Source organism: Peromyscus maniculatus, chromosome 10, assembly GCF_049852395.1.
Source record: "Peromyscus maniculatus bairdii isolate BWxNUB_F1_BW_parent chromosome 10, HU_Pman_BW_mat_3.1, whole genome shotgun sequence".
Lineage (NCBI taxonomy): Eukaryota > Metazoa > Chordata > Mammalia > Rodentia > Cricetidae > Peromyscus > Peromyscus maniculatus.
The window spans coordinates 93,484,737-93,498,468 of NC_134861.1; the positions used below are offsets into that span (position 1 = coordinate 93,484,737).

The window sequence follows — 13,732 nt, forward strand, 5'->3', positions numbered from 1 at the left end:
GTGTGTTTTGGTGTTTGCATGTGTCTATGGAAGAATTTCAATGAACGCTTCTTGTTTTGAACAGTGGGCCACATTACGAATTGAAAAAGGAGCCCCAAAGGAGTCAGTTCTTAAAAACTCAGCTTCTGTGGGTAAGTCTTGCTTTTTTTTTTTTTTTTTCATTATGATTGTTTAAACCCGCAAACAGTCTGAAGTTGGTCCAGCAGTGTCTTCTGTAGGCCTGAGGTTATTCATCGTTTTGTCTGTATTGTAGAACGGTAGCTGCCTGAGTTGTTATCAGGAGGGTTGGGCAGTATGTGTTAGTTCCTCTCTGGGTTCTTCTAAGGCCTGCATTTGAAGAGGGAGTTCATGGCTTTAAAGATGTAGCCAGGGGTGAAAAGAGATACAGGCAGGGAGTGTGTACTTTGTTACAGTACCCCTACAAGCTAACGTGACGATTCAGCTCATTTACATGTAATCAAGGACTTGGTGTGGTTCAGTCTCTCACAGTGCTACATACTCACTACTTGTTTATTTGTTTTTGTGTGTTTGGTTTTTTTTTTGGGAGGAGTTATTGTTGTCTCTGCTACATTTTCCAGTTGCTGTAGATTATATGGCCGTTGTAATTATTCAGTGATTACACAATAGAATTCCTATGTTTTATACATATATTATTGTTGTTTGAGCTTTCTGATCTTTACATTGAAAATTTTGTTAATTTAAAAATATCAGAAAAATATTTTTTTCTGTTTTGGTTTAGGGTTTCTCTGTGTAGCCCTGGCTGTCCTGGAACTCTCTGTAGATCAAGCTGGCCTCAAACTTAGAGATCCGTCTGCCTCTATTGCCCAAGTGCTGGGATTAAAGGTGTGTGCCACCCCGCCTGGCATGATAATTATGTTTTTCATCTTTTTTTTTTTTTTAAAGATTTATTTATTATGTATACAGTGTTCTGACTGCAGGCCAGAAGAGGGCACCAGATCTCATTCCAGATGGTTGTGAGCCACCATGTGGGTGCTGGGAATTGAACTCAGGACCCCTGGAAGAACAGCCAGTGTCCTTAACCTCTGAGCCATCTCTCCAGCCCTCACCTTAGTTTTTCAACTTGTCCTTTGACTTTGCTTGTGTGTGTGTGTGTTTTGATGGAACCAGTAAGTTCTTTGCTTTACTTTGATGATTTGCATCTTGATTTTGAGACTGGTAATTTTTTTCATGAGGGTCGGGGGAGGGCTGTTGGTCAGTTTTTTTTTTTTTTTAAATCACTATCACAAGACACGGGGTGGGTTACTCTACTCAGCTGTGAGAGCAGGGTGCGGCTCTAAGTTCCTGGAAGATCTGGAGGACGGTGGAGCTCCGGTGGGGGGTGGGAGGAGGAAGCCTGTCCTGTCGTGAGCCAGAAGCAGACCGTGACTCAGGGGTCTGTCTTAAGCTTGACCAACTCATAGCTACAAGTACTGTCACGGGGCTGCAGAGGCAGAGCCGTAGTCTCTTCCCAGGGCAGCAGCACACCCTGATGACCCAGGGACTCATTTGAGGCCCCACCTCATAGAAGTCCACAGAGCTCAGTGCCACCACGCTGAGGACCAGTCCCCTAACACAGGAACCTTTGAGGTTACCCTTAAACCGCAGCAGAGACCGAGACTAATCCCAACCATCGCAGAGACCAATCGGACTGCCTGGGGGTTAGAATTTAGAAGTTGAGATTTTATCAGGGTTTCATTCTAACTTCTAGTCGGATGTTCTCAAAGCGCGCTCCTTGGGATACATTTCCCTGCTGAAGGCTAACTGAGAACACTGAACAAGAAGTAAAACTGCAGGCTGGAGGGATGGCTCAGTGGTTAAGAGCAAGCGGATGACCCAAACGTCGTTCCCGGCACAAACACTGGGCGGTTCACAACCACCCCTAACTCCAGTTCTAGATATGGAGTTCCCTCTAGTTGCCACAGGCATCTGGACTCATGTGCACACACCACACACAGACACAGAATGAAAAAATCATTCAGATAAATAATGAAGTTTACAAAAAACCCACCACAGCTCTTGTCTGGGATTGTATCTCGATGGGAGAGCATATATATACTTCATGTATGTGAAGCTCTTAGTTCAGTCTGCAGTACCCCCAAAAACCAGTAATAACACAGTCAGACTCTAGCGGGGATGTTTGGAGGCACTCCATACTGTCCCTTCCTCTGGAAGAGTACTGTTGTGTGGTGACAAAGGTCTAGAAAAGTCCTGTAGTAAAGACTACATTAGCTGGGCATGGTGGTGTGTGTTTGTAATCCCAGAATTCTGAAGGCTGAGGTAGGCGGTTACATGTGTGGTGGTGGCCTGGGCTATGTAGCTGATCCTAGGTCAGCTTGAACTATGTTACTAAGACCTTGTTTAAAAAAATTGGAAAAACAAGAGTGCACATGAGAGAGAGAGAGAGAGAGAGAGAGAGAGAGAGAGAGAGAGAGAGAGAGAGAGATTTTTTTTTTATTAAATTAAGCTTTCCCAGGGCTGCTTGACTGCAATCTTCTTTCTCCCATGCAATCTATGACCCCTGTTAGCTTCTGGTAGAAACAAGTTAAAACCAGTCCTTGTTTATTTATGTGCCTAAAGAAACAGTTTCTGTGGGAGTAAGAATCCTGACAATCATTTCAGGCACTAGGTTCCTAGGAAGTCAAATTTTATAGGAATAGTGACTAAACAATAAGGAAGAATTAAATCATTAGATGGATCAAAAGTGTTTTCAAAAAGGCCCGGAGTGGTCCTTCACCTGCCCTGTAGCCTCTCTGATGGAGTCTTTGGTCTAGCCTTGCTTGGGGGGAATTCCTGAGGGCTGAGATGGCTGTCTCTAACTAAGGAGCAAAGCTTTGTCTCCCCTCACTGGGATTTTTTTTTTTTTTTTTAACCTCACCACCAAGGTTAGTTAACAAGGCCCACAAGAAGTTGAGGGGGTATCCCGTCATGCATAGCACACACCCTCTCCCACTGCGTTCAGTGAACCTCTCAGAACACAGTGGGAGTATATCCTCCCTTCCTGTCTTTCCCCTAGCTGTTGGAGGTGTTTACCGTCCATGTACAGCTCCTGGTTTGGGCCTCAGAGGGCTGCTGGGCCAGTTCTGCACACACAGGAGACAGTAGCAAGTGCTATGGAGGGTCTCTGGGGTCTTTTGCCTTGATGGGTACAACTGTGCCCCCCACATTCCAGCATCATCGATGGCTTAGAATTGACCTGGGCAGTGGTTCCAGATGCTGCCACCAAGTTTTTACAGGAGTTTAAATGCTCACTCATTTTGAATAATTTGCCTTTATTTCCAGTTGCAGGTTTTTGTTTTTTGTTTTCCTAAATATAAAAAAAAAGTAGGAAAATCTTGCCCCTCTTACTTAGTATGGAAAATGGTCAAGTGGTCAGGTACTTTGTAAGAAATTTATCATCTGAAGGGTTGCACGTGAGGAGCTGTAGAAACTGTATGCTGTTGGGAGCTGTGGAAATTAGTTGGTAGATTGCTTGCCTGGCATACATGAAGCCCAGGCTTTGATCCCTGGCACCATACACCATACATAAGGGAAGTGGCAATACACTTGCAATCCCAAGCACTCAGGATGATAGAGGCAGAAAGAAGAGATGGACAAGATGTCTTTGACTAGAGTTTGAAGCCAGCTTGGGCTACACAAGACCCTCGAAAGAAAGAGGTGGAGAAAATATGTCCTAATTTGGAGTAAGGCTAGCACCTATGAAATTTAATCCAGAGTGGCTGTCCTTTAGCCTGTGAAATCGGAATAAACTCTCTAAGTTATGGAGCATCTATGACATTTAAACTTGACCTGTGTGGGATCCTAAGTTCATTAAAATGCGTGTCTGTTGGGAGATAGTCACCCGGTAGGCTCCTGTGACAGGTGCTCAAATAGGTGAACAAGCAAAAGACAGTGTAAGAGGAGTTCTGCGTTCCATGCTCATTTGTGTCTGCATTAATCCATGTTAATCGCAATGGCACGCTGTGCACCTCTGCCCCACTTCTGACTCTATGTTTAGGAAGCCTGGACTTACGGGGTGTGTGCCCTGTTGATCCATCCAGTGTTTGGGGTCATTAGGGAAATGGTGTCACAATCCTAGACAGACAGTAGAGGGTGACGAAATGCACTGAGTCCTGGTGTACTTGGCTGGTGCAACCTTTCGGCTGCAGAGCATCCTGTCTCTGTACTGGAGCCAACAGAAGCACAAGTCGGTGCAGAGCCGTCCAGCTTAGGCAAAGGGTCACAGGCAGGCCGGGGGGGCCCCCCGGGCGGTGTGATTTTTGACATGCCTCTGAATTATTTGTCCCGATAATAATACATTTGGAGGACCTGCGAGGCACAGATTGGCTAGGGAGGGGTGGTAACTACTTATCTTCTGCAGGCTCACACAGATTGTTTCTGCTGCTTTTATTTAGGGAAACATGTATTTTATGACACACCAGGTCTCTCTACCAGTTCTGTGCCTTTCGTACTGTATTTCTTCTGTGCTTTAACTATATAAGGCATCTGCAAGTGAACCTAGGGAAATATTATCTTCATGGAGAAGTCATCCTTTTTCTGTCTTTTTTTTTTTTATATCACTAGTTTATTTACAATTTTATTTAGCAATAAGAGTTTAAGAAAATCCAATTTTCAAATCACATCTCTTAAACAATCTTCATTCTGTTAAAGGGATGAATTAAATACCCTCAATTTTTAAGTAGCTGGTGCCTTCCTATAAAGAAAGGAGCAGCAAATCCAGATCCAAAGCCATTTGTTTTACACCAAAAATGGCAGATTCTTCCCCCGGCCCTCCTCATAGTGGCTGCGACAGACCACGGAGGCGGTGAACCTCCGCACACTCTGTCCCAACATGGCGCCGCTGGGAGCTCCTCCAGGGGCGCAGAGCTGGAAGGCGGAAGAAACAGCCTCACCACCACGGTCTCCTTTCTTCACGACCTCCTTTTTTCCGTCTTTAGCCACATTCATTTTCCTGTTCTGGTTGTAGAAGATGGTGTCATTGATTGGGCTCAGGATCCGCTCATGAGGAGGATCTTCCCTTGTCTGCATCTTCTTGGGATTAGAGGTCTTTCTCTCATTGTTACTATATAGGTGGAGGTTAACCCCTTCAAGTAACTGTTATATTGGCGTTTAGTTGGTGGGAATATAATTACTCCCTTCCCGGGTATTAGCTTCACATGAACTAGCTACAGCCGCAGTAGGAGGAAGGGAAAGATAGGCAGGGGTGGATGGCTTGGAACTAACTCTCCGTGTAGACTAGGATGGCCTCAGAAATCCACTTGTCTCTGTCTTCTGAGTGCTGGGGTTAAAGGTGTGTGCCACCTCGCCTGGACACCCAGAAGAGTGGCTGGCCACACTCTTTGGGTCCTTGATTCCAGGACAAACTTAGGCTTGAATTGGTCATTTTTGAATTAGTGTAATTTCTTGTGACATCTTAGCGGCAGCAGGTGAATTGTAGTGTAAGTGCATGATGACGCTGGGACTCCAGAATGGTTACCAAAGAGTCAGCTGGTATGAGGGAGGTCGGCACTGATCTGCGAGTGAGACATCCAGGGCAAAAACTCTCCACAGAGCTGGGCATAGCCATCTGGCTTGCTCCTGAGTGTGTTTCTGGTCTTACTTGAAACTGTTTGCTGTGAGGAATGCATTCGGCCTCCACAACTTCAGCGGGCACAATGCAGGGAGATTTGGGCTTGCATGGCCTCCTGGGGATTTAGCTCACTGCTGTGTTTCTTTTCTGCTTTGAACCTCAGGCCCCCAGCCTTTTCGCCCATCTGGGCACCCAGCAAGAACCAAGTATTAAGGTGAAACTAATGTGGTGCAGAGAGAAGCGTGTTCAGAATTCAGGTTGCCTAATATTTCCTTCTAATTTGACCTCTGCACTTCTGCACTTCTTCCTGTGAGATATTTGACTAACTACATTGACAGCCTGTATACACTAGTTATGAGACTTTAATAACCTGTGAAATTCACAGGAAGTGTGGGAGAATATTTTGCTAACAAAAATTTTGAGAAATTTTATTTGTTTATAAACATTTATTTTATTCTGGGGAAGTTACTAAGTTGTTTTTGATAGTCTGTTCTTTTTTTTCCCTTGGTGGTCCTAAGGATCAAATTCAGGTCTCATGTTTGTTAATCAGGTGCTGTAGCATTGTGCTATACCTTAGCCCCATAGCCTGTTTAAATCGGCTAAGGTGGTGTAAGTACTATTTATTGTCTTGGTTTGAACTTGCTGAATACACACCCAGTACTTACTACCCTAAAGCATGGAGTATAATACATTTAATGGAGCACTCTCAACCTCTGAACCATCTCTCCAGTCCCTGTTAAGTTAATTTTCAAAGCAGGCTGTGGTGGTTTAAATCAGAATGGCCCCCAGGGGCTCATTTGTTTGAAAGCTTGATCCCCAATTGGTGGAACTGTTAGGGAAGGATTAGGAGGTGTGGCCTTGTTGGAGGAGGAGGTGTGTCACTGGGGGCAGGCTTTGGGGTTTCCAAAGCCCATGCCATTCCAGTGTCTTTCTCCCTGCCTCATGCTTGTGTCTCAAGAAGTGAGCTCTCAGCTGCTGCTCCAGAGCCTTCTTTGCCTGCCTATTGTCTTACTCCCATCCATGATGGCCATGGACTCTCACCCTCTGGAACTGTGAGCCTCAAGTGAACTCTTTCCTCTGTAACTTGCCTTGGTCACGATGTCTTATCACAGCGATAGAACAGTAACTAAGACATGGGTTTAACTCTACAGCCTGGTCTGGTCTGGAATGCAGATATAGTTCAAGCTTGCCTCAAATTCATCATGTTTTTTTTTTTTTACATAGATTAATAGAAATGGGTTAATTTAAATGTAAGAGCTAGTTAACAGTAAGCCTGAGCTATCAGCCAAGCATTCTGCAATTAATATAAAATTTTATATGTTTATTTGGGACTGTGTAATCAGGACAGAAAAACTCGGCCTCCATTTACAGTTGTATACTAGTGGATATTAAGCTATCAGGATAAGATGAGTGGACATGATGTGCCTGTCAAATTGCTTTCTAAATAACTAGCCCTTGACCACACACTGTGAGCTTTGGTCAGAGATGCTTCTCTCAGCAGCGATCAGCAGTGGCTGCAAAGACGCATTCATAACTGGTCAAGGTCCAGAGAATAAATGACAGCGATAAATGGGACGTCTTTATCACCCCCCTCCCGGGCTCGGGAAACACTGAGATGGAAGGGGGAATAGAAAGGACACATGAGTCAGCGGAAGGCAGGGGGAAGTGTGGAAAGCTGACCCCGGGCATGACATGGCTTAGAACTCACAGCGGTTGTGATCACCTGGACAAGATCTCCCTGAGATTGGGCCTGCCAGCACCTGTCAAGGAAGGGGAAGGGGCTCACGCCTGAGGATATATGGCTGCCCCCGCCCCTCCCTGAGGATATGTGGCTGCCCCCGCCCCTCCCTGAGGATATATGTGCAGTTAATGGTTGGTGAGGGGGAGTGAGAAACTCGAGTTGACAACCTACCTAGCACAACTACTTACTGAGTGAAGCTGGAAATTGTTTTCTAACACACAGTCCACGGTCTTGTAAGATATTAAGCTTATCCGAACTCCAAGTGTGGATGTACCAGGTGACCTTGACACAAGTGTATGTGATGAATGCAAACATGGAAATGACCCATTTTTCACTTCAGGGGGACTGTTTATTTACAAGGTCTAGCTCTAGCACTGTATAGTAGCCAGAGCGAATTAACTGGACTTACATGGAGAATGTTAAGAGAAAAGAAAATATATACTGTGATCAGTATTTCTTTAAAATTTCCTGCCATGGGGGCTGAGAGTGTGTTGCTCAGTGGTACAATGCTTAGCATGTGAGAACCCTTGAGGGTTGGGTTTGCTTTAAAAAATGTTTTTTTTTTTTTTTTTTTTTTTTTCCAGGGCAGATTTCTCTGTATAGCCCTGGCTGTCTTGGAACTCACTAAGTAGACCAGCCTTCCTCCACCTCCTGAGTGCTGGGATTAAAGGCATACACAACCATGCCCAGCATGAGAATCCTTGAGTTTAAATCCAAGCAACACACACACACACACACACACACATTAAAATTTACCACTGAGTATGGATACTACATATTTATGTAAACATTTACAGATAAATATGGAAATGAGAAATACTACACGAGAGTGGTCTTCTGGGAAGGAGGTGGCCAGGTGGGGATTTAGCTTTAGCTCTTTCTGTAAAGGTATCTGAAGCTGGGCCTGGGGAGGTTGCTCAGTAGGTAGAGTACTTGCCTAACATGCATGAAGCCCAGGGTTCAGTTCCCCAGCAGCTCACAGACTGGGTGTGGTAGGGCATACCTTCTGCTGAGACACCAGCTTCCTGGCCCTCAGCTTTGAATCACGACTCTGACAAATGGCACTTGGTAGTCTTACAGGAATGGAAACTAGGTACTTGTCCCAGGGGTCGGACTTGGTGCTTGCCTCCTTCAAAACACACCGGCCTTCAGCCTGAGTGGTGTCTAGAATTTAAACCTGAGGAACAAAGGCATTGTTGACGGAAAGGTATTACTTGGGGGAGTTGGGCTTGTGAACTGTGTTTTAGACTGGGTGACTCTTTGTTGTGGGGAGCAGTCTCCTTGTAAGATGCTTAGCAGCATTCCTGCCTGATGCCTCTAGATAACAGCGGGGCACGCCCATCTGACAACCTCGGAGGCATGCTGATCCTCCCTTGTCCGCCCGCCTGATCCTCAGCTACCACAGTAGTGCATTCAGCTATTAGTGTGCACCATTGTTAACATGGCTGACTTTTGTGTCCAGCAGGGCTTGGTTTCCGGTTCTCAGTGGTTGGTTTGGGGAAGAGCGGGACGACAGGACAATGAGGGTGGAAGAAGGCTGGCTGTGTGAGCAGCATGTTTAACAGAGATCACTGGCACGCAAGGCAGTGTGCTCCTCAGGAAAGGCAGAGACAGGTTAGGCCCTACCGACTGTAGCTCTAACCCAACGAGAATGCATTCCTTGTGCCTGGGTGCCTCTGGCTTATTAGGTTCCGAATGTCCGTGTGTCTGCTGGCCCCACTCCCAGACTGATCATTTGAAATGTTTCCTCCCAACACGATGCACATTATTTGTGTGAGAGAAGTCTTGTTAGCCCCCACTTTGCTGATGAGGAAACTGGGGGAGGAAGTCCAAGCAGCCTGATCTAGATGGCACTACCCTTCAAGGCTGTCTGGAAAGGAATCCGGATCTGTCCTGTGCAGAAGCCCCTCCTACACTCCCCCCCTCCCCCCCTCGTTACTCTAGAATCCTGCCGTTCTTCCTGTGCTTCTGGTCAGCACCTGCTTCTCATCCTGCTGGCTGAGGCGACTCTTCGACGGATGGCACCTCCTCTGCCCCTGTCGCTGTGACCCAGCAAGAAAGGATCGTTTGCCTTCCTCACCCCTTTCCCGATGTCTAGCGTGTAACCCTGGGAACCCCTGACAGATGCATCTTTTGGTATCCCAGGGGAATGGCTGGCTAGAGTTCCTGCACAGCTTCAGGATGAGGCTGATGACCCTTCATCCAGCCCCAGGGGATAGGGATTATAAGTTACACCATGACCAGGGCGATCTCCAGAGAAGAGTTTATTGGGTTTACTGTTTCAGGGGGCTAAGAGTCCATCTTGGCGAGGAGCATGGGGACAAGTGGCAGGCATGCAGGAGCAGGAAGCTGAGAGATCGTACCTTGAACAGGAAGCAGAGTGAACCGGAAGGTGGGGGCAAGGCTTTAAACTCTCAGCCAAGCCCCAGGGACATACTTCCTCTAGTGAGGTGGCACTTCATAAACTTTCCTGAACGGTGCCACCAGCTAGGGACCAAGTGTTCAAATGCCTGAGCTTATGGGGCATATTTCTCATTCAAACTACCACAAGAACTAACAGTTAGAGTAATCCGTTGTAGCTAATGATCTAATTAATCATGTCTATCTAATGAATCCTCCACAAATCTCCAGTGAACGGGTTCAAAGAGCTCCCTGGATTGCCAAACAACTACAGGTATTGGGATGGAGGCATGTCCCATTACAGAGGACAGAGAGAGGTGCCCATGCTTGAGACCCTTCTGAATCTTGTCCTATGTGTTCCTTCTGGATGTTCATGTGTATCCTTTTAAAATGTTCCTCTAGTAATCAGCGGTGGCAAGTAGAGTATCCCCTGAGTTCCGGCAGTCATTCTTACAGATTGATGAACCTCAGAAGGGATTGATTTTGGGAATCCCTACCATAGCCGATTGATATGGTCACCTGAAGTGGTTTTGTGAGGTTGAACTCTTAATCACTGGTGCCTGACTTTGACTCCATGACTTCAGTTCCAGCACTGGGGAGACAGATCTCTGTGAGTTCCAGGCCAGCTTGGTCTACATAGACTTCCAGGACAGCCAGGGCTACATAGAGAGATCCTGTTTCAAAAAGAATATTTAACACTGGGCTGGGCATGACCATGCACGTCTTTAATCCCAGCACTCTGAGGTGGATCTCTGAGTTTGAGGCTAACTTGGTCAGCACGGTCAATTCCAGGTTAGCCAGAACTCATAGAGAGACCCTGTCTCTCAATTTTTTCTTCATGTTATTTATAATTGAGGACACCATACATGTATACCAAACCATAAAGTCTAACATGTTTTCTTCTTGCGGAATTTCTTGTTTAATTGAGTTAACTGTGTAAAAGCAACACAGTGATTGTGGGCTGCCAGCCAGAATAAACAGTGTATTGAGTGAGTTGCTAAATTGGAACCTTGCCTGTTATTTCCAATGCGTGTTGATTTCTCTGTGGTGCTGACTGACAACTGATTATAATGTCTATAACCCACTCCTGCCTTTCATGCTTCAAAATGGGATAATTCCATAAGAAACACACACCCATTTGGCTTAAAATGCTTCACATTTTATGATTGTCTCATAACTATCCTCCAGAGAGCATACAATGACTGAAAAGGAAGTCGATTTTCCTCAGTTGTTGTTTTCAATTAAAAAGTACATTTCTAATACTTCTAGCTTAGCATTAGTTTTAGTCTGTTTTGGCTTACATACCAAAATATGGTAGTTTGGATGGTTTAGAAGCAACAGAAATTTATTTTCACGCTTTCAGAGACTAGACAGTTCTGTTCAAGGGCCATAGACAAGGGCCTTTTCACCATGTCCTTAGGCGGCAGAAGGGATGAGGGACTTTTCTGAGGTCTTCGTGTGTGTCTTTGTGTGTGTGTGTGGTGTGTTGTGTGTGTGTTCCATGTGGAGGCCAACGGTCAACATTAAACAACTTTCTCAGCTGCCTTCATCTCATTTACTTATTTATCCATTTATCTGTCTATCTATCTATCTATCTATCTATCTATCTATCTATCTATCTATCTATCTATCTATCTATCTATCTATTTTGAGATAGGGTCTCTCATTGAACCAGTAATCCACCATCTTGTGTGGCTAGCTAGTGAGCTCCAGGAATCTTCCCTGACTACAGTCATATAGTCTCTATCTTTGGGATCTCAACTGAGGTCCTCATTATTGCCATCTCCCAGCTCTCAGAGGGACATTCCCAAGGACTTCACTCTTGTGACCCAATCAATCTCCAAATGTCCCATCTCCAAATACCCTCACATTGGGGATTAGATTTCAATGTGTGGATTTTATGGGTATATAACCATTTATTATATAACAGTAATTTTATTTGGGTCTTGAAAACCAAGGGACACCAGCAGAAAATAACTTAATTATAAAAAGAAGTGTGTGTGTGTGTGTGTGTGTGTGTGGTTGGTTGGTTATTAACAGATATATAAACCATGTAAAAATAAGACGAAAGAAGTTACATTTATTGAGTTTAAGCATTTGAGTCTTTTTATCCTTAGTAAGTAACAGGGTCAACAAACCCATTCATCATCCATCACCCTGGAGATACTAGTTGATGAGATCTGTTACTAAACCAAGATGTAGCCTCAGCATTCATGTCCCGGTCCTGCAGACAGATGTCACAGGTAGCTAATTGGGTGCCGACTTTCCTGATGAAGCCTTCTTCTAGCTCGTAGATGATGTCACCAACACGCTGAGTAACTGGTTTTGGCACATGGTTGGTTTCATTGTTTGGGGTTGTATTGATCAGTCTGACATAATTGAAAGTACAATGGAGTTGATTGAATGCTCTTAAATTAATCATGCTTTTAAATAGTATAGGAAACAAATAGAATTTAAAGTCATGTTGGAGGCTGGGAGTGCAACTGAGTGGTAAAGCATATACTTAACTTGCCCAAGGCCCTGGGTTCCATACTTGCTATAAAAAGTTTAAGTTTTGGTGGTTTTGATAAGTGAGCCATTGACCTGGGGGACTTCATTTTACCTAATTTATCCAAGGATGATGATGCAGAGGACATTGGGGTCCCCTCTCTGAGTTCTTAGTCTTATAAATAAAATAAGAATGGATTTAAGTGTGAGCAGGAGGACAATTTTTTTTTAGAGTTTAAAAGAAAAATACCCAAGCCAGTTGGTGGTGGCCCATGCCTAATCCCAGCACTCGGGAGGCAGAGCCAGGCGGATCTCTGTGAATTCAAAGCCAGCCTGGTCTACAGAGTGAGATCCAGGACAGGCACCTAAACTACCCAGAGAAACCCTGTCTTAAAAAAAAAAAAACAAAAAAAAAAAAAAACGAAAGAAAGAAAAAGGAAAAGAAAAACACCCCAAGGCAGACAAGCTGTAAGTCTCAGCAGCTGGAGGAGGGGAGCAGAGAGAAGGAGGAAACATAGCCAGGCTGTTTAAGCCAGCATGGATGTCAGACAAGCAACCACATAGCAGTGAGGGTAGCTTTGTTAAAAAATAGCAAGCCAAAGTATCAGGGAAAACATAGTTGGGTTCCGGTCAGCAACTGGGAGAAAGCAATGGAAAAAAGAAAAAGGAAAAGTTGTACATTTCTAAGCCAGGCCTGAGAAGCACCTCATGGCTGCTTGGTCTGTAGGGGCAGGATTTTGGGAAAGGGAAGGATAACGTCTCCTGAAAGGGAAATTATTCCATCTATCTCTTGTGCGGTTTAGATGAGCCCACCTGCCCGGTGGGTGATTGACCCGGCCCAGGGGAATGTTAGGTAGGTATCCAGGGCAGGCATTCTGTTCTCTTGACGAGAGGACACCCCCACACCCCACCCACAAGTCTTCATTGATACTCTTACCAATGATGCTATTTACATGATAGAGAAAGGCTTGCCACAACATGTGCCACAACATGTCAGAGGAAGGAAAACAGACAGCTGGTGAAAAACCAGAACCTAGAAAGATGCCAAGATGGCTCCCACAGCTCCAAGGCTCAAACATGCTGTGATAGACTGCTCGACCCCATCCCTCACCGAGAACCATGGCTGCCACGCAACTCCACATACCTACCAGTCCTAGCCTGCACTGTGGTGATGTTGGGCGTGTCCTTACATAACTCTAGCTTCGAAGTGGGGTGGTGTTTACCAGTATCTAAGTGTTAATGAGAGCCAGGCAATGTGTCATGGAATTCCACAAATGTATGCATACAATTAATTTGAGAAAGACAGTCCCTAAGTGCTTCATGGGATGAAATCATTTTGGATGGATGAATTGATGTTGAACTTGCCTTGTAGGGATGATTTTTAAACTAGGGAAAAGAAGGAAAAGCTTAATTGTCTGTGAGGGTGTGTTAGTCTAAAGAAGGAAGAGGCAAATAGGAATAAAGTTATGTAGGTGGGCATAAGTAGGCCCCCACAGCATGGCGGTTTAGAGCTGTATATGGCTGTTCCTGGATTAGTT

The 13,732-nt window shown here is 45.1% G+C and overlaps 1 protein-coding gene and 1 pseudogene across 4 annotated transcripts in view; one reads left to right on the forward strand and one right to left on the reverse strand.

Annotated features, from left to right (window-relative positions):
* Positions 1-13,732, forward strand: part of Gpat3 (glycerol-3-phosphate acyltransferase 3) — a 58,810-nt gene that overhangs the window by 14,562 nt on the left and 30,516 nt on the right. For all 4 annotated transcript variants that reach the window (XM_076546778.1, XM_076546777.1, XM_076546780.1 and 1 more), the window contains exon 3: positions 65-131. In XM_076546778.1, coding sequence (XP_076402893.1) covers positions 65-131 — 67 coding nt within the window. The remainder of the gene's footprint in view (positions 1-64; positions 132-13,732) is intronic.
* On the reverse strand, positions 4,665-4,830 carry LOC121832647 (cytochrome c oxidase subunit 7C, mitochondrial pseudogene; annotated as a pseudogene).